The sequence below is a fragment of the Dermochelys coriacea genome, chromosome 24 (genome assembly GCF_009764565.3).
Source record: "Dermochelys coriacea isolate rDerCor1 chromosome 24, rDerCor1.pri.v4, whole genome shotgun sequence".
In the NCBI taxonomy this organism is placed as follows: Eukaryota; Metazoa; Chordata; order Testudines; family Dermochelyidae; genus Dermochelys; species Dermochelys coriacea.
In genome coordinates this window covers 11,886,188-11,906,323 of record NC_050091.1, presented here as the reverse complement: position 1 = coordinate 11,906,323, position 20,136 = coordinate 11,886,188, and the positions used below count along the sequence as shown (strand labels likewise).

The 20,136-nt window shown below is 62.0% G+C and overlaps 1 protein-coding gene across 1 annotated transcript; it reads right to left on the bottom strand.

Moving 5' to 3' along the window:
- Positions 1–1,971: 1,971 nt before the first annotated feature.
- On the bottom strand, positions 1,972–12,276 carry LOC119847913 (carcinoembryonic antigen-related cell adhesion molecule 8-like). The gene is made up of 10 exons (XM_043502281.1): positions 11,984–12,276; positions 10,922–11,296; positions 9,991–10,266; positions 9,457–9,717; positions 3,830–4,105; positions 3,418–3,667; positions 3,146–3,273; positions 2,827–2,918; positions 2,545–2,586; positions 1,972–2,225 (listed from the first exon to the last, which is right to left on the bottom strand). The coding sequence occupies exons 1-10, from the start codon at positions 12,036–12,038 to the stop codon at positions 2,181–2,183; spliced, it is 1,800 nt and encodes a 599-aa protein (XP_043358216.1). The 5' UTR covers positions 12,039–12,276; the 3' UTR covers positions 1,972–2,180.
- Between the last annotated feature and the right edge of the window lie 7,860 nt (positions 12,277–20,136).

Genomic DNA, 20,136 nt, shown 5'->3' with positions numbered 1-20,136 from the left:
AAGACGCACCCGGGTCCCCTTGGCCCTGCTGGCACCGGCATCGGGCCGGGGGCTCCCGTGGCCTGGCTGCTTCGCATGTGGGGCCTTTGATCTCACGCTACTCCCCCTGCACCCCTGGGCTGTGCCGTGTGATGCTTCCTAGGGTGCCGGGCTGGGAGGCCCCCCACGACCATCTGCTCCACTGTGAGAAGCCTTGTCTGGCTTTGCTGGGGGTCAGACCCCTGCCCCCCCCCACTCAGCCCTTGACAGGTCAGCGATCGGCGCCTCCCAATCGCCCAGGATACCCCTGGGGTGCCCAGCCCCTGGTGCTGCCCACTGGCCAAGTTCCCAGCTCCACTGCCCCCATGGACTAGGACCCCCCAGCTGAGCAGTGACCCCCCCCAGCCAATGCCCCACTTGGCCCCAGCACGGCCAGGCCTTACAGAGAAAACCAGGCTGAGTTTATTGACCAGAGCCCAGACCTGGAGAAGGAGCTGCTGGAGGCTCCTGTTATTTACTCCTCGTAACTAGGGATCGGAAAATGACAGTAACGGGCAGCAGTTTAGAACAAACGCAAGGAAGTCTTTCTTCCCGCAATGCACCGTCAACCTGTGGAACTCCCTGCCAGAGGATGTTGTGAAGGCCAAGATTATAACAGGGTTCAAAAAAGAACTAGATAAGTTCCTGGAGGATCAGTCCATCAATAGCTATTAGCTAAGATGGGCAGAGACTAGCCTCTGTTTGCCAGGAGCTGGGATTGGGCGACAGGGGATGATCACTGGGCGATTCCCTGTTCTGATCATTCCCTCTGGGGCATGTGGCACTGGCCACTGTTGGCAGACAGGACACTAGGCTACATGGACATTAGGTCTGACCCACTCTAGCCGCTCTTACATTCTCATGGAGTTAACGGGACAATGGGTAACATGGAGAATAAACTGGGGATGCATTTCCCAGCGTCCCAAAGTCCTGAACCCGCCTCTGGCAGCTCCTGCGGGGTTCAGCTCCCCCCAGCATCTGGCTCCCAGCCGCCCGGGCTCCAACGCTCCCTGCAGGAGACAAACCCGCTGTTAGCTGCTCCCCTCGGGGCAGGATTCTGGGTGCATCCCGTGATAGCTCCCACCAAGCCAGCGTCTGTCCTCAGAAACACCTTCCCCCCGCACTGGACCCTTTTGCCTTCCGGCTCCTTCCCTGGGGCAGGTGCAGATGCTGCTGGGGCCTGGCTCTGGGTGGAACCAGCTGCCTGGCGAGCTCGGCACCACCCAGCTCCCCCAGAGTCGGGCACAGAGAGAATGGCCCAGTGCCTCCTGTCGGCCAGGGATGGGCCTGGCGCCTCCCGCTGCCTGGCTGGAACCAGCCCCTGAGACTCAGGCCAGACACACAGCTCTGGACGTGATCCCCGGGCACATGGCTTGCCACGGTCACCGCGCCCAGTGATGCAAGGTCTGGGCAGGGACCCCACGAGCCCCTTCGGGGGCTGGTCTGTAGACATCAGAGCAAGGGCCCCATGAGTCCCTCGGCGCCCTGTGCCCTCTGCCCGGGTCCCGGGTCCCAGCCGGGCGGATCGGCATCGCTCTTCACAGCTCTGCATGGGAGAACTGCCCTAGGGAGGAGAAGACGTGGAGCCGGGCACTGGAGGCAGGGTGGGGGGGAAGCCCTGGGCAGAGACCCCTGGCTCTGCTTTGGGCACCAGTCGGGCACTGGGGAGACCCAGGTCTGAGTCCCTGCAGCCCACAGACTCTCCGTGGGACCCAGTCTAGTCACTGAGCCGCCCGGGCCCCTCTGTGCAGTGGGCAGCTCCCGCGGCCTGGACTGGGACACAGCTCAGCATGCCAGGCTCAGGTCAGGCGGGCAGAAAACAGGGCATGTGCCCCAGGCTGGGGGGTGTTTGGTCCTGAGACGTCACCAAGCCGGTGGTAGAGGTGGGCTCCCAAATACTGTGCTGGGCACAATGGAGCCAGAGCCAGTCACAGGCGCCGAGTTTCTGATTCCTTTGGAGGGGCCCAGAAGCTGCAGTGATGGGCGCCAGGGAAGCAGCCTGGATGGACGGATGGACCCCCCAGGCCAGGCGGTAGCTGTTCCTGCCCTTTAACGCTTCATCGGCGGGACGTCCCTGGGCGGCGGGACACATGCTCAGGTACGTGCCTTTCCCAGCATGCACCGGGCCCCTCCCAGCATACACTGGGGGGCAGGAGGGGGCATCACTTCAGCTCCTTGTACACGTCTGGCTGTCGGGGCTGCAGCGTCTGGGGGAAACGGGGACGATTCAGCCAGAGCTGCCCCAGGGGAGGGCCCCGTCCCCTCCCCACCGTGGGGCCCCAACAGTCCCTCCCACACCAGGGCCCATCCTCCCCTCCCCCAGTGCTGGGCCCCCCATAACACCTCCCCTCAGCCCTGAGGCTCCCGGCTGGTCCCCTTCTGCCTCACTCTGTTCCCCCCACTCTGGGATGTGATAACCAGCCCCGTTCTCAGCCATAGGGCTTGTGGGGGGGCAGCTCCTCCCTCCCCCCACTGGGTCCGAACCCCCCTCAGGGGCAGGATACAGCACAAGGGGCTGGTGCTCATCTGGTACAAGGGGCTGGGGTCAGGAGGGCTCCCGGGCTGGGCCTGGGGGAAACAGAGGCAAGTGGGACTTTAGCACCAGACTCCATAGACCCCACCCACAGCCTCTCCAGCCGAGCTCGGGGTTGGGGGAGGGATCCTGGGAGAGTCAGTGGGACCCAGGGTTTGTGTAACCCTCCCCCCCCCGCCCAAAGGAGACAGGGTAAACTGGCTGGGGCTGTGGGTCGGGTCTCAGAAGGGAGCGTGACTGGAATAACGGGGCGGGACTGGCCCCTTGTCACTCACCACTGGCCCCACCCCGGCTGTCGGGGGCAGGTTCTCGTACACCAAGACGGGTGCCCCGTTCTCCTTGGGGGTCCCGTTCCGGCACCGAGAGTCTGGGAGGAATCATCAGAGATGCTGGAATTGGGGTCCTGGCTCCCAGCCCCCCCTGTTCTAACCACAAGACCCCACTCCCCTCCCAAAGCTAGGAGAGAACCCAGGAGTCCTGGCTTCCTCCCCCAAACCACCACTCTAACCACTAGACCCAAGTCCCCTCCCAGAGCTGGGAGAGAACCCAGGAGTCCTGGCTCTCCCGGGGGGGGGGGGGGCAGGTGTTACTCACAGAGGAAATAGGCTCTGACTCCGACCAGCGCCGCCCCCACCAGTGACCCAATGATGATCCCAGTGACGGTCCCAGCAGAGAGACCTGGACAAGGGGCATCTGGAGGAGAGTTGTGGGGAGGGTTGGATCAGATGTTCAGTCACAATCCCCCGACCCCGCTCCCTGCAGCCCGGGCCCCTAGTGCCCCACGGGGGCATTGGTGCCAGCGCTGGGATCCCTGTGTCTGCAGCGCGTTGTTCCATCCCGGGGACTCACCCGTCCCTGACACTCACACGGCGACAGATGCCCAGGCAGTGCGGCTGGTGACGGGGTTGTGAGCCTGGCACTCGTATGTGCCCTGCTGAGCCCAGGTCGTGGGGTTAAAGGTCAAGCTTGTCCCGGTCTCGTTAGTGTTGATGCCATTGAGAACCCAGCGATAGCTCGGGGCTGGAACGGAGTCAGCGACACATGTCAAGGTCAGAGGGGACCCGAAGGTCAGGGTGATGGGTCCTGGTGCGTCTATCCTGGTGGAGTCCGGCCCATCTGCACAGAGAGGGACAGGGTCAGGGGATGGATGGCACCCATGAGAGATCCCCCTATAAACAGCCCCATCCCTTGCCCCAGAAGCAGCCAGATCTCCGTGGCTGAGCGATGCTGGCAGGGCCGGGGGCAGCGTGGCCGGGGGACGGGGCTGTAGTTACTCACAGGCCACCATCACGGTGCTGGGCTCGCTGCATTTGGTGCTGACGGGCTTCCTGACCTCGCACTGGTGGGCACTGGCATCGCCCCGGGTGACACCCAGCACCGTGAGGGTCCGGTTGTCAGGGGACAGCCGCAGCTGGTCACTGGGCGCGAGGGACACCCCGTCCCGGAGCCAGAGCAGAGTGTCAGTGCTGGGGGAGCTGTTACACGTGAGGGTGAAGGTCCCATTCTCCAGCACCTGGGTTTGGTTTGGCGTCACCGTGGGCCTGGGCAGGATTTCTGGGAACAGAGAGAGCGTCACTGGGGGGAGCAGTTGGATCCACCCCGACCCCCAGAGGAGCCCTCGCTCTATGGGGCTCCTGCCCACAGCCCTGTGGAGGATTCAGACCCAGCTCCCTGGCGGCAGTAGTGAGCTGTTATCCAGCCACAGACTTTATTGTAGGGCTACACAGCGACATGGGAAAGAGTGGGGCTCTGGGAGCCAGGACTCCTGGGTTCAATCCGGGCAGGGCAGGGGAGTGGGGTCTGCGTGGGGAGGTCTGTGGAGCTAGCACAATGGGGTTAATGCAGATTATACCAACTGCGACAGCAGCAGCTGTTGGGGAGGGTCACTCCCCATCCATATTCAGTCCTGGCTCCCAGCTCAGGGAGGGGGTGTCTAGGGGCCCAGAACCCTACATCTCTGTGTATTGTGGGGTCATCATCTCTTGGGGGCAGGGGGGTGGGATGCCACATACAGGGCAGGGTCTGTGTTTGGGGGCAGGTCCCACCCATGACCCAGCCAGGCTCATCCCCGGGGAAGACACCCAGAGCCCATCGCTGGAGCGGGGATGGGGAAGGGGCAGCTCCCGGGGGTGGCACTTACCAGAGACGGGCAGATGCACCGTGGTGAGGGGAGGGCTAGTCGTGGTGAGGGGAGGGCTAGTCGGGCTCTCTAGCTTCACATTGTAGCTCCCGGTGTCATTGAGCGTTAACCCCGCGATGTGCAGGGCGCAGCCTGGCCCCACTGTCTCCCGCCCCGTGTGGGCCGGGCCGGGGTTCTGAACGGGGGGTGTTTGTGGGAAGTAGGTGAGGATCCGGCTGTTTTCATCAGTGGTCGCTGATCGGTACCAGCTGCAGACCACAAAGTCCTGTGGTGGATTCTGGGGGGCCAGGCTGACACCCTCTCCCACCACGGGGCTCGGCGGGGTGAGGACGATGGTCACTGGGGTCTGGGCTGGCGCCGGCTGGAGGCAGGAGCCCAGGACGGAGACTGTGGGGGGAGACCAGAGAGACTGATACTAACTGGTGCCCCTCACTCCCGACCTGCAGCCCCTCCGTTTTCATTTGCACTGTCCCCTGTTACAGTCGTTTGTGTCCAGGACACCTGGGTCCCCTCCGCTCCACCCTCTGAGCTGCAAGGGACCCCTCGCCAGGTGCCGCCCCGCCGCCTTTTGCTGCAGCCGGACCTGCCTTGACCCAGGGGAGGTGTCTCTGGGCCGGGACCCTGGAGTCCGGACACACAGGCAGCACAGCCCCACAGGGCCCCTCCAGCCTCAGACTTCCCCTCCCAGCCTCCTCCGCCCACTTCCCCTTCGCTTTGGAGGAAGGAACCAGTGCGGCGGGGGGGAAGTGTAGGGAAAGGGTCTTCTCCCTTCTCCCCCCACCCCTCATGGGGGGCCTGGGGCTGGTTCCGCCTGCTAGATCTGGGGGCAGGGAATTCGGGGGGTCTGGGTATGTGTCCCCCAGTTCTCTAGCACAGAGAGACACAAGCAAACAGCTGATCCCTGCTGAGGGAAACAATGGGGCTCCTGTGCGTGCCCACGGGGCTTTGGGGCACAGGCTTGGGGGTGGACGGGGTTGGACCCAGCCTGGGAAAGGAAGCATCAGAGACCCCTTCCGGCTACTCCAGCCCTGGGGTGCCCCTAGCCCAGCTCTGCCGGTGCCCCTGAGTCCCGACCCACAGCCCCTCCACTTTCATTGACACTGGCTCTTATTGGAGCCCTTTTAGTCCCGGACACCTGGGTCCCACATTCTCCCACTCTGACCTGCCAGGAGAATCCCTGTCCAAGGGCCGCCCGGTCTGTGGGGGATTCGCCCCATCGCCCCTCGCTGCTGCGGGACCCGCCGGGACCTGCCGGGACAGTAGAGGCCTGGTTCCCAGCTGGGGACAAAGGGCAGAGACGGGGGAAGTGGGAGGGAGCGGACCTGGCACGAAGCACCTCCCTTGCCCGGCCCGGCCCAGGTATGGGGCAGGGGGTACGGCCCCTTTGGCACCGTGCCCCCCCTTTCCTGACAGCCCTGCCTGCCTCCACTGCCGGGGGGAGAGCCCTCTCCCTGCCCCGACCCAAACACGGGGGCGGGGGGATGCAGCAATCCGGGCCCCCGCTGCTCCTTCGAGGGGGGTCTGGCCCTGCAGATGTGTGTGTGTGGAGGCCACACACAGCGGAGAAATCGGCCCCTGGGGGGCTGGTGCATGAAAGAGGGCAGGGCCCCCCAGCCTTCAAAGGAATCGTACTCCCCCTGTTCCCCTCAGATATTGCCCCCGTGGAGGTTGTGTGGAGGGGGAGCTCATCCCTGGAAGTCACCCATGGGAAGTGGGAGACAACCCCCCCGTTAGGGAGTGGGGGACACAGGGAGACCCCTGCCGGGGGGTGGGGCGGAGCCCAGACTGATTGGAATCTGGGACATTTCTGGGAGCCAAAGTCCCCCCCCCCCCCGGCAGGATGGGCCGGGGCTGGGGGGGAACAGGACACAGTGTGAGGCCCCTGGGCACAGACAGACACAGAGCAGGGCTGAGCCACCTGATCCTGTCCCGCCTTGTGTGTCCACCCAACCACACCCATAGACACACTCATACACACCCGCACACACACACACACACACACACACACACACACACACCATGCACAAACCCATAGACACCCCCACAATACACATGATACACACCCACACACACCCGCACACACACCATACACACCCCCACGATACACACCATACACACACCCCCACCCATACACGCCCACAAACACTCCCAAACACACCCACACCATACACACAGACACCCCATACGCACATGCCACCCACCCATACACACACCCATAGACCCTCCCACGATACACACCATACACATCCACACAGTCCCACCCATACACACTCGTACACAAACACTCCCAAACACACCGACACCCCATACACACATGTGCCACACACCCATAAACACTCCCAAACACTTACACACCTGCACACACCCACATACGTACACCAACAAACACACCCATACACACACCCCCACACCCAACCCACCCACACACTATACACACACCCATACACCCTGCCACCTCCACGATACACACCCACCAACATCTTCACACACCCATACCCACCCATACACCCACATGCCCCATACACACCACCACACACCCATAAACATACATCCACACACCCATACACACACAGACACCTGCACCCACCCATACACACCCACACCCCATACACACCCGCACCCATCCATAAACCCACCCACCCCCACCCCCATACACACTCACACACACCCGTACATCCACACCCATACACCGCCCCCACATCCATACACCCCCCCACCCAGTATACACCCATACACACCCACCCATACACCCCCCCACACCCATGCACTCACACACACACCATACACCCACATCCACACGCACACACCCCCATACACACCCAACCCCACAGCAGAACCCATCCCGTTCAGCAGGGGGCGCAGGGACACACACACACACACACACACATGAGAGGGGCGGGGGGGTTACATCAGTGTCAGCCTGTCCGACTCGCTGCATCCTGCTGTTCCCAGTGTTGCTCAGCGTTACCCCGGGATGTCGGGGAGCCATTGGCCCATTGTCGCTGCGCCCGTGGCCGGAGCTCTTGGGCCGAGCGGGGCTGGGGGTGGCTAGTAACTGAGGAGCCGTCGGGTTCCATGTTCTGCGCAGGCAGCTGCAGGGCCAGGCTGATCCCCCCTCCAAGCCCTTGGGGTGGGTGGGGGGAGTCAGGGACAGGGGTTGACTAGACACAGGCCCCAACCCTCCCTGTGAAGATTGCCAGAAAGGGTCACACGACCCGACCCCCACTCCCCCCCGTGCGGTCAGACAGGGCAGGGCTAGGAGGAAAGTCTGACTCACTGAGAAGAGAAGGAGCCCAGGGTGAGAGACAGGGCCCATGGGGAACAGGAAGCAGCAGAAACAGGCAACAACTGGACACCCCCCCAGCCGGACACAGACACCCCCAGCCGGACATGGACACCCCCAGCCGGACACAGACACTCCCAGCCTAACACAGAGACCCCTAGCTGGACACGGACACCCCCAGCCAGACATGGACACCCCCAGCCAGACACGGATACCCCCATCCAGACACAGACACCCCCAGCCTGACACGGATACCCCCAGCTGGATACACATACCCCCACACTGACACAGACACTCCCAGCCAGACACGGACACTCGCAGACAGACATGGACACCCCCAGCCGTATACACCCCCCCCAGCCAGACACGGACACCCCCAACCGGATACACACACCCCCAGCCAAACAGGAACACCCCCAGCCTGACATGGACACCCCCAGCCGGACACAGACACCCCTAGACTGACATGGACACCCCCAGCTGGACACAGACACCCCCAGCTGGACACAGACACCCCGAACCTGACATGGACACCCCCAGCCAGACACAGACACCCCTAGCCTGACGAACAAGCTGGGGTCACAAAGTCCAAACCAGCGCTCCCTGTCGGATCCAAACATCCACTAAACCCATCTCCTAGGGCACCGTAACCTGACAGTACCTGGACCCCACCACCCAGCCCAGCCCAGCCCGCCCCCAGCCTGCAATGAAGGGGCAAAGCCCAGAGGGTCCCAGCCCAGGGACGCAAATCAGGCCTGGCCCAGTGGGGCCGTCCCCCGGCTCACCAGGAGGGGGGCAGAGAGCTCCCTCTCCGGGCAGCCCCTGTCCGGCTGAGCCCTGCTGGGGGCTGGGCCACATTTCGCCAGCAGGGGGCAGCAACGGGCCAGACGCACCCGGTCCCCTTGGCCTTGCTGGCGCCGGCATCGCGCCGGGGGCTCCCATGGCCTGAAGGGGGCCCTGCCCGGACCCCCCCCAGCCTGCGCGGACAGCCCGCTCCCAGGGCCTGGCTGTGGGTTGCCAGCTTTTTAATCGCACAAAACCAAACACCCTTGCCGCGGTCCCACCCCTTCCCCGAGGCCCCCACCCCACTCACTCCATCCCCCCTCCCTCCGTCGCTTGCTCTGCCCCACTCTCACCGAGCTGAGCAGGGGCTGGGGTGTGGGAGGGGGTTCGGGGTGTGGGCTCTGGGCGGCCCTGACCTCAGGCAGTGCCTGGGAAGAAGCCGGCATGTTCCTGTGGCCCCCTAGGCATAAGCGTGGCCAGGGCAGGACCAGCTCTCGGCACCAGCAAAGCAAGCACGTGTGTGGGGCGGCACAATTCCAGGGGCGGCTCCCCTGATGTGGGGAGGGTTGGATCAGATGTTCAGTCACAATCCCCCGACCCCGCTCCCTGCAGCCCGGGCTCCTAGCACCACACTGGGGCATTGGTGCCAGGACTGGGATCCCTGTGTCTGCAGCACGTTGTTTCATCCCGGGGACTCACCCATGACCCACACGGCGACAGACGCCCAGGCAGTGCGGCTGGTGACGGGGTTGTGAACCAGGCACTCGTATGTGCCGTGCTGAGGCCAGGTCGTGGGGCTAAAGCTCAAGCTGGTCCCGGTCTTCTTCATGTCGGTGCCGTTGAGAACCCAGCGATAGCTCGGGGCTGGGACAGAGTCGGTGACACACGTCAGGTTCAGAAGTGACCCGAAGGTTAGGTTGATGGGTCCAGGCGGGTCTATCCTGGTGGAGTCTGGCCCATCTGCAGAGAGAGAGGAGATCAGGGGATGGACGGAGGGTCCCAGTATAAACAGTGGCTATGCCTCAACAGAGAGATGGCTGCATCTCATCACCAGGCCTGAGAAGCCTGTATAAACAGCCCCCATGATCCACTTCAGAGGCAGCTGCATCTCTGGAAGGGGCCCTCCATAAACTTCCCCTCTGCCCCATGCTGGGGGAGCTGCATCTCCGTGGCTGGGCGATGCTAGCAGGGTCAGGGGCAGCGCGGCCAGGGGACGGGGCTGTAGTTACTCACAGGCCACTGTCACGGTGCTGGGCTCGCTGCATTTGGTGCTGATGAGCTTCCTGACCTTGCACTGGTGGGCACTGGCGTCGCCCCGGGTGACACCCAGCACCGTGAGGGTCCGGTTGTCAGGGGACAGCCCCAGCCGGTCACTGGGTGTGAGGGACACCCCGTCCTGGAGCCAGAGCACGGTGTCAGCGCGAGGGGAGCTGTTACACATGAGTGTGAAGGTCCCGTTCTCCAGCACCTGGACTTGGTCAGGCGTCACTGTGGGCCTGGGCAGCATTTCTGGGAACAGAGAGAACATCACAGGGGTGAACAGCACCGTGGGACTCCTGACCCACAGCCCCGTGGGGGATTCAGCCCCAGCTGCCTGGTAGCAGTAATGAGCTGTTATCCAGCCATAAACTTTAGCGTAGGGCTACTTGGGAAAGAGTGGAATTCTGGGAGCCGGGACTCCTGGGTTCTATCTCAGCTCTGGGAGGGGGGGTCTGGTGAGTTAGAGGAGTGGGGGCTCTGAGCCAGGACTCCTGGGTTCGATCCAGGCTCTGGGGGGTGGGGCGTGTGAGCTCTGCGTGGGAAGGTCTGTGCACCTGGCACCAGGGGGCCCTGGGTGCCCATGCAATGCAGATAATCAATCGCCATAGCGCCTGGGGGGCAGGGTCACTCCCCGTCCATGTTCAGGTCCATGTAGGCTGGGTCAGGTTTTGGCTCCCAGTTCAGGGAGGGGCAAGTTGGGGCTTGAGGGTCCAGAGCCCCACAGTTTGGGGGGTCACCATTTCTCAGGTGTTGGGGTACCTAGGTTGCCCCATGGTGTCTGAGTTTGGGGGGAGGTTCCCCCCGTGACCTAGCCGGGTTCTTCCCAAGGGGGAGACACCCAGAGCCCCATTGCTGGGGTGGGAATGGGAATGGGGAAGGGGCAGCTCTCGGGGGTGACATTTACCAGAGACACGCAGATACACTGTGATGGCAGGGACAGGGCTAGTCGGGCTCTGTATCTGCACTGTGTAGTTCCCGGTGTTGTTGAGCGTTAACCCCGCAATGTGCAGGGAGCAGATCAATCCCGCTGTCTCCCGCCCCGTGTGGGCCAAGCCATTAGTCTGAACGAGGGGTGTTCCTGGGTCATAGGTGAGGATCCGGCTGTTTCCATCAGCGGTCGCTGATTGGTACCAGCTGCAGGACAGGAAGTCCTGTGGAGGATTCTGTGGGACCAGGCTGATGCCCCCTCCCACCACGGGGCTCGGCGGGGTGAGGACGATGGTCACTGGGGTTGGGGTCTGGGCCAGTGCTGGCTGGAGGCAGGAGCCCAGGATGGAGGCTGCAGGGGGGAGACAAGAGAGACAGATACCAACTGGCGCCCCTCACTCCAGACCTGCAGCCCCTCTGCTTTGATTTGCACTGTCGCCTGTTACAGCCACGTGTGTCCCAAACACCTGGGTCCCATGGTCTCTCCGCCCCACCCCGCGCCTCCCAGAGCTGCCTGGTCTGTCAGGGATTTGCCCCATCACCCTTGCCTGCAATGGGACCCACCTGAGTCTCTGCATGGGGCTGGATCGGGGGGAAGGGAGTTCATGGGGGGGGCTGGGTATGTTCCCTCACAAATGCTCTGGGACAAAGAGACACAAACAGCTGATCCCTGCTAATCCCCCCTATGCAAAGCAGGATCTGCAGGGAACAATGTGGCATCTGATGGGTCCCATCCCAGGGCTGTGGGGCAAAGCCTTGGGGGAGCCCAGGGAAGAAATCAGCCTGGGGAAGGAAGCATCGGAATCTGCTCCTACCAGCCCAGCCCTGGGGACCCCCCCACCCAAGCTCTGCCCATGCCCCTCAATCCTGACCCACAGACCCCTGCTAGCCCGGCTCCCCCCAGTTCTGCTGGTGCCCCTCAATCCTGACCTGCAGCCCCTCTACTTTCATTTGCAATGGTGCCTATTGGAGGCCTTTGTGTCCCGGGCACCTGGGTCCCAAGATCTCCCCTCTCCCTGCCCCGTCCCATTCCTCTGACCTGCCAGGAAAATCCCTGTCCAAGGGCTGCCCAGTCTGTGGGGGATTCGCCCCATTGCCCTTCACTGCTGCGGGACCCACCGGGACCTGCCAGGGCAGCAGAGATGCCTGGTTCCCAGCTGGGGGCAAAAAGCAGAGCTGGGGAAAGTGGGGGGAGGGAGCAGAGCTGGCACGAAGCACCTCCCTTGCCCCTCCCAGCCCAGGTATGGGGCAGGGGGTACGGCCCCTTTGGCACCGTGCCCCACCTTTCCTGACAGCCCTGCCTGGCTCCACTGCTGGGGGGGGGATGTGATTCACCTGCCCCCACCTCACAGGGGGGGTGATAGTAAATCTAGTCCCCACAGCGAGAGGCAAACCCAATATGAGCTCTCCAGGACAACTGCTCATGTCCCCAGAGATGGGGCTGGTCCTGATAGGTGTGTGTGTGTGGGGTCACACTGGAGGGGGAATTGACCGCTGCTGAAAACAGGAGCCTCAGTTACTCCCCCCACAAGTCACCCAGTTCAGATCCACGGCCCCTGCGCATCACAGGGTTAATGTGCCCCGACCAGGACCCCAGCCCTGGACAGATCAGCCCGTCTATGGTGGGTGCCTCCCCCGGTCCCGCTGTCCCCATTGTTCTCATGCTCGCCCGGGGCTCCATTCTGCCAGGTGTCACGGGGTGGGAGGGAGTCAGGGCCCTGCACCCCCCACTTCCTGCGATTCACCATGACTCTCAGCCAGCCAGTAACACAGAAGGTTTATTAGACGACAGGAACATGGTCTAACACAGAGCTTGTAGGTGCTGAGAACAGGACCCCTCTGTCTGGTCCATCTTGGGTGGCAGGGAACCCAGACTCAGGTCCTGGGCCTCCCCCTGTCTCCCCAGCCAGTTCCAAACTGAAACTCCCTCCAGCCGTCTCACCGCGCCTCCCCCCGGCTCCTTCTCCAGCCTTTGTCCAGTTTCCCCGGCAGAAGGTGCCACCTGGCCCCAGCCCCCTCCTGGCCCAGGTTATGTGCTGGCCTTCAGGTATTGTCCCTCAGTGAGGTCACCCCCTGATTTCCCATCCCCATCTAGTATCAATGCAGACAGTAAACTAGGAAAACTTCCTTGCAACATTCCCAGGTTAATATTCCACACCAGGTGCTTCACACAGGACAGATTTCAGAGTAGCAGCTGTGTTAGTCTGTATCCGCAAAAAAAAAAGGAGGACTTGTGGCACCTTAGAGACTAACAAATTTATTTGAGCATAAGCTTTTGTGAGCTCACTTCATCGGATGCATTCAGTCACAGGACAGAGATGCGCCCACACCGAGGAGCTAAGGGTGTCAGGGAACGGGGGTGGGAATCCAGGACACCAGGTCCCTTCCCACAAAAACCTCTGTCAGTGCTGACTCCAATGCCCAGTGTGACACTAGGGGGCACTGGGCTGCAAGGAACAGGGGCGCAGAGCAAGAATCCAGGAGTCCTGGCTCCCAACCCTCCCCAGCTCTAACCCACTGGACTAGATGTCTTCAAGTCACCAGGGCCTGATGAAATGCATCCTAGAATACTCAAGGAGCTGACTGAGGAGAATTACAGACTAGTCAGCTTAACTTCTGTGCCCAGAAAAGATAATGGAGCAAATAATTAAGCAATCAATTTGCAAACATCTAGAAGATAATAAGTTGATAAGTAACAGTCAGCATGGATTTGTCAAGAACAAATCATTTCAAACCAACCTGATAGCTTTCTTTGACAGAGTAACAAGCCTTGTGGATAGGAGGGAAGCAGGAAACGTGGTATATCTTGACTTTAGTAAGGCTTTTGATGCTGTCTCGCATGAGCTTCTTATAAAGATACTAGGGAAATACAACCTAGATGGAGCTACTATAAACTGGGTGCAAAACTGGTTGGAAAACAGTTCCCAGGGAGTAGTTATCAGTGGTTCACAATCATGCTGGAATGGCATAACAAGTGAGGTCCTGCAGGGATCAGTTTTGGGTCCGGTTTTGTTCACTATTATCATAAATTATTTAGATAATTGAATAGCGAGTACATTTATAAAGTTTGTGGATGATACCAAGCTGGGAGGGGTTGCAAGTGCTTTGGAGGATAGGATTAAAATTCAAAATGATCTGGACAAACCAGAGAAATGGTCTGAAGTAAATAGGATGAAATTCAATAAGGACAAATGCAAAGTACTCCACTTAGGAAGGAACAACCAGTTGCACGCATGCAAAATGGGAAATGACTCCCTAGGAAGGGGTCCTGCGGGAAGGGATCTGTGGGTCATAGTGGACCACAAGCTAAATATGAGTCAACAGTGTAACACTGTTGCAAAAAAAGAAAACATCATTCTGGGATGTGTTATCAGGAGTGTTGTAAGCAAGACATGAGAAGTAATTCTTCCGCTCTACTCCGCGCTGATTAGGCCTCAACTGGAGTATTGTGTCCAGTTCTGGGCGCCACATTTCAGGAAAGATGTGGACAAATTGGAGAAAGTCCAGAGAAGAGCAACACGAATGATTAGAGAAAACATGACCTATGAGGGAAGATTGAAAAAATTGGGTTTGTTTAGTCTGGAGAAGAGAAGACTGAGAGGGGACATGAGAACAGTTTTCAAGTACATAAAAGGTTACAAGGAGGAGGGAGAAAAATTATTATTGTTCACCTCTGAGAGTAGGACAAGAAGAAATGGGCTTAAATTGCAGCAAGGGCGGTTTAGGTTGGATATTAGGAAAAACTTCCTACCTGTCAGGGTAGTTAAGCACTGGAATAAATTGCCTAGGGATGTTGTGGAATCTCCATCATTAGGGATTTTTCAGAGCAGGTTGGACAAACCCCTGTCAGGGATGGTCTTCTAGACAATACTTAGTCCTGCCATGAGTGCAGGGGACTGGACTAGAGACCTCTTGAGGTCCCTTCCAGTTCTATGATTCTATGACCCCACTCCCTGAGCCGGGGATGGAACCCAGGCCCCTGGCTGTGGGGCAGTATTTGGGGCTGGGTCCCCCAGCGCTGTCTGTGGGGACCCCCGCTCCTGGAGGTGTCACAAGGCCCCAGCTCCTTCCCCACCCCACAGCTCCCAGGGCAGGGTCCACCAGCCACTGGGGGAAGTTTCCCAAGAGCCAGTGGGGGAGGGGCAGCAAGTTGGGTAAGAAACCCATGAGCAACAGCCCCAGATTTGGTGGGGGGGCGGGCGTGGAGCCCTGAATCCAGGGGCAGTTGTGGGGGGGCTGTTTCCATCTCCTGGCTTCCCCAAACCGTCCCCTTTGCCATCACATTCCTGACCCCCCTCCCCCACTGGGAGCGGGAGCCTGGGGGGCAGGAGCAGCAAGGAGTCTGTGCGTGTTTGCTGTGGGGAAGGGGGTGGGGTACAGAGAGTACGGGGGGGGAGGGGGCAGGACTCCCTTGCTCTGTGGGTTTCTTTCTTACCCAATATCCCCTGCCTCGGGGCTTGTTGGGCAACCCCCCTGCCCCGCCCATCCCTGTGCTTCCCCCACCCCGGGATTCACCAGCCGGGCACCCTCGCCCCAGCCCAGCTCTGTTCAACCCCAGCACAGACTGGACATGGGGCATCTCCCAGGCACCCCCCCACGCCCATACCTGGGCCATCTCCTGGACAGGTCCAATCCTGGCAGGTATGGGGGGTGGGCAGCACTGGGATAGGAAGGGGCTGTGGGTCAGGAGTGAGGGGCACCGGCAGAGCTGGAGGGAGCCCATGGCTGGAATAGCTGGGGGCTGCAGGTCGGGAGCGAGGGGCACCAGCAGAGCTGGCGGGATCCCATTTCTGACATCGTCCCTCCCCCCTCCTCCCCGCGCAGTCTGTGTCCTGTTCTCCTGCCTCCCGCTGGCCAGCGCTGTTGATTTTGGGGTGGCAGTGGTGCCCCCCCACCCTACCGTGGGGCAGATGGTGACCCTGCTGGTGGCGGGGGGGCCCGGGGAGTCGCCTAGAGCTGCACCTGGTACCGCAGAACCTCCACAGCCGAGTCTGATTGGATCCTGACCTTCACCTCCCCAGACACACGGAACCAGGGACCGGCGTCCACGGGGCGCGAGACCCTGGGGGGTGACTGCTCCCTGCGCATCACGGGGTTAACCCCCCGGGACAATGGGAGCTTCACCCTCGTCATCCGTGCCAGGGGTCAGTCCCACGCACTCTTCATGCACCTGCAGCTCTTCGGGAAGAGCAAGAAGGGGCGCCATGGGGCAGGGCAGGGGGCTCAGCAGGGGGAACCATGGCACAAGGTGGGGGGCTCAGCAAGGGCCACGATGGGGGGCTTAGCATGGGGTGCCGTGTGGTAGGGTGGGGGCTCAGCAGGGGGCGCCATGGCACAAGGTGGGGGTCTCAGCAGGGGCCACTGTGGGGGGCTTAGCATGGGGTGCCGTGGGGCAGGGAGGGGGTTGGGGGCTCTGAATAGGGGTGCCATGGGGCAAGGGGGTGGGCAGCAGGTTGCTCCATGGGGCGGGGGGGGCTGTCTCCCACTTATGCTCTCTTTGTTCGCAGGGTGACTGGGCGGTGTCCTGGTTTGCTGCCCCCCAGGGGGTCCTGGGGGTGTTACTGGATCCCAGCCCGCCTCTGCCCCGATCCCTGGCCCAGCCACCGAGCAATGCCACCCCCAGCCCCCTCCCTCCAATCCCCCTCCCCGCCCTTCCCCCCAACCCCTTTCTTCCCTCACTCCTTCCCCAGACCCCTCCCCCACATCCCCCTAACCGCCCTCCCCCTCCAGTGCCCCTTCCCCAGACCCCTCCCAAATCTCCCTTCCCCCCAGTAAACCTCAATAAAAGCCTGGAAACTGAGCCACAGCTTGTAGTTTGGGTCGGGGGGGGCAGGTAAATGGGGGGTCAAGGGCAGTCCCCACCTGTAGAGGGGCTGAGTGCATGTGGGAGGCGGGGGGGGCTGTGTGATGGGGGGTCTCGGGTCTCCCTCCCTCTGCCGTCTCCAGGTCACGCTTGGCTCCCAGCAGGGAGCAGGTGAGCCCCCCTGCGCCAGGGGTGCCGCAGGACCAGAGCAATGGAGCTGGGGGGGCTGGAGCCCCCCAAAAGGGGAACCTCCCCCCTTACCACCTCCCACCCGCAGACAAGGTCAGGAGGGGGGCGGCTCGAAGGGGCCCCAGGTCCCAGCCTTGCACCTGTGCACAAACTCCAGCCTCTGGGGGGGGCAGCGTTAACCCCTAGAACAAGTGCCACCCCCCAACAGGCACCAGCCTGGCCCCCCCTCACCTGGCTACACACAGACCCCCCCCCGGGGAGGCTTATTCTGCAGCCCGGCTTTAGAGTGGCACCAGCCCCAACCAATTCAGGGAGGGCAGGGGGGAGCTTTCTGCCCCATCCCACACACCTCTGCTCCCCACTGACCCTCCCCCCAGCTCACCTGCCAGTCCCTGCCCCTTCTTTGAGTTGCCCTGTTGTGCCCCATTTCCTGGGGGAAGCATATGGGGGAGGGGGTTAAGTGAGGAACCCACAGATCAAGGGATTCCCGATGGGGGTGGGGGGATGGGGGGAGGAGGGGCAGACTAGGCTGCAGGAGCGGGGGGCAGACTGCCCAGCATGTGGGGGGCAGGGTGTCCAGAGTGGGACAGAGTGAGGGGCAGCAGGGGGGAAGGGGGCAGGATCTCTGGGGTGGGGGAGAGAAGAGGGAGCAGGAGGTGAGGGGGAAGAAGGGCGGCAGGGGGATAGGGTTCCCAGGGCAGAGGGGGAAGGGTGGGGGGGGAAGTCATAGGGTCTAGCCTATACCCCAGCCTGCAACCAGCTTCTTGGGCGCGACCCCTCACTGGGCCGGGCCCCAGGGTTGGACAGAGGCCCGTGGGCTCCAGGACTGGGCTGCCAGCAACAGCCCCCCTTTTCCCCTGAGGGTCCCTGCCGGAGTGCGGCCCAGCCAGACCCCGCTGGGGGGAGGTGCAGAGCCAGGGGCCCCACTCAGCTCCGGGCTGCAGGCCCGGGGCCTGGGGGCAGCCCAGAGAGGCGGCCGTTAGCCGTGGCCCAGCCTGGCCAGCGCAGTGATGACCCAGCCCAGCCGTGATTGAGTCCATGGCTGGCTCGCTCACCAGCCCCTCACCGGCCCCTCTCTCAGGGGTGTCCTGCTGCTGGGGCCGGGGGTGGGGGAGGCTTGGCCAGTCCTCAGGGCGGCACTTTGTCTGCCTGGACCCTCTGGCACCTTGGGTCGGCTTCAGCCCAGTGCATGTCCCATGCTGCTGGTGCCCCACAGACGTCCCACTTCCTGCGCGGCTCCAGCAGGGGGCTGAGCCCCTTTTCCAGTTTAGATGGAAACTGAGGCACAGGCAGGATCCATAAAACTATTACAGAAAATTCTTACTTTTTTGGGGGGAGCGTGAAGCCGGTATCCCCGCCCTGGCTCCTTGCCCCTGTGTGGCCCTAATGGGTGCATTCATATACCTAATACTGCCCCCCCCCAGTCCTGAGGGGAGAGGCCAGGAGGTTTGGGCGGTACGGGGCAGTTATGGGATGGGAGGGGGAAGGGCAGGGGAGTTTGGGGGGTACAGGGGCAGCTCTGGGACGAGAGGGGCAGGGGCAGTTATGGGATGGGAGGGAGAGGGGCAGGGGACATTTGGGGGGGCACCAGGGTAGTTAAGGGATGATTAGGGGAGGGGGGCAGGACTCCGTTGCTCTGTGGGTTTCTTAACCATCATCCTCCCCCTGCTCAGGCCTCTTGGGCAACCTCCCTCCTGCTCCCCCCAGACCCCTTCCCACCCAGCCTGGCTGCCTCACTCAGTGCCAGCAACATTCGCACAACACAGACTGGACCATGGGGGGACTCCCCGGCACCAACTCCTGCCCCCCATGGCCCCGGGGCACCACCTGGATGGGCCGAATCCTGGCAGGTAAGGGTAGGAGGGAGCCCAGGGTTTGGCTGGCATGGGGCTGCTGGCTGGGAGTGAGGGGCACCAGCAGAGCTGGCAGAGGGGCAGGGCTGGGCTGGCAGGGGGATGTGGGTCAGGATTGAGGGGCACTGGCAGAGCTGAGGGGGGGCAAGGCTGGGCTAGCATCACGGGCTCACCGGGCGATGCTCTGGAGCTGCTCCCCACAAAGCCAGCAGGACTCTGGGGGAGTCTCCTCTCTGGGAGCAGCCTGTCTGCAGGACACACAGCTCACCCGGCTCCCCCCTTCCTGGGTCTGACCCCAGAGCATTCAGCATCCTCTGCCCCTCCGTGCGCTTCCCACAGCGAGTCCGCCCAGGCGGGGACCTGGGGAAGCCAGAGGGTCCTGCCCCCCAACTCCACAGTCAGACGTGACTCTCAGCCAGCCAGTAAAACAGAAGGTTTATTAGACGACAGGAACATGGTCTAACACAGAGCTTGTAGGTGCAGAGAACAGGACCCCTCAGTTGGGTCCATTTTGGGGGGGGCAGTGAGCCAGACAACCACGTCTGCACTTCACTCCACGTCCCCAGCCAGCCCCAAACTGAAACTCTCTCCAGCCCCCCTCCCCGGGCTTTGTCCCTTTCCCAGGCCAGGAGGTCATCGGATCCCTTCATTCTCCAACCCTTTAGCTCTCACCTTGCAGGGGGGAAGGGCCCAGGCCATCAGGTGCCAGGAAACAGGGTGTCGGCCCTTCTCTGTGTCCAGACCCCTGCATGGACCTGCCCTCTAGGGCTCTGCAATGATCATACATCCTTATCCCACCCCCTAGATACTTAAGAACTGAATAGGGGAAACTGAGGCACCCCCACACTACTCAGAGGAAACATTAAGAACAGTCCCACTTCGTCACATCCATATCTGCAGGTCTCCGTTAAGAGCAACAGGGGGCGCTGGGCTGCAGGAAGCAGGGGAAGATGCTCAATAAGGGGGGCACCATGGGGCGGGGAGCTCAATCAGGGGCACCAGGCTGCAGGGGGTGCCATGGGGCAGGGGGCTCAGTAGGGGATCGGGGGTCTGCCACTCTTCCTGCGATGAAGTCTCATCTTTTTCAGGTTGAACGGATGGGGCCGGGATTCGCCCCCAACTGGGCCAGCAAGAATTGGGGTGGGAGTGACCAGGCTCCCCCCCACATCCCAGCCACCAGCAACTCCAACCCCTCCCCCACCCCCCGAACCTCAATAAAAGTCTTGGGCAGCTGAGCTCAGCCTTGGAGGGGGGGGAAGTCAGGCATGGGGAGGGGGTGTCTCTGTGTAATGGCAGTCCCCTAAATCTCCATCCCACCCCCGCATCTCCCCCTGCCCCACACTGCGA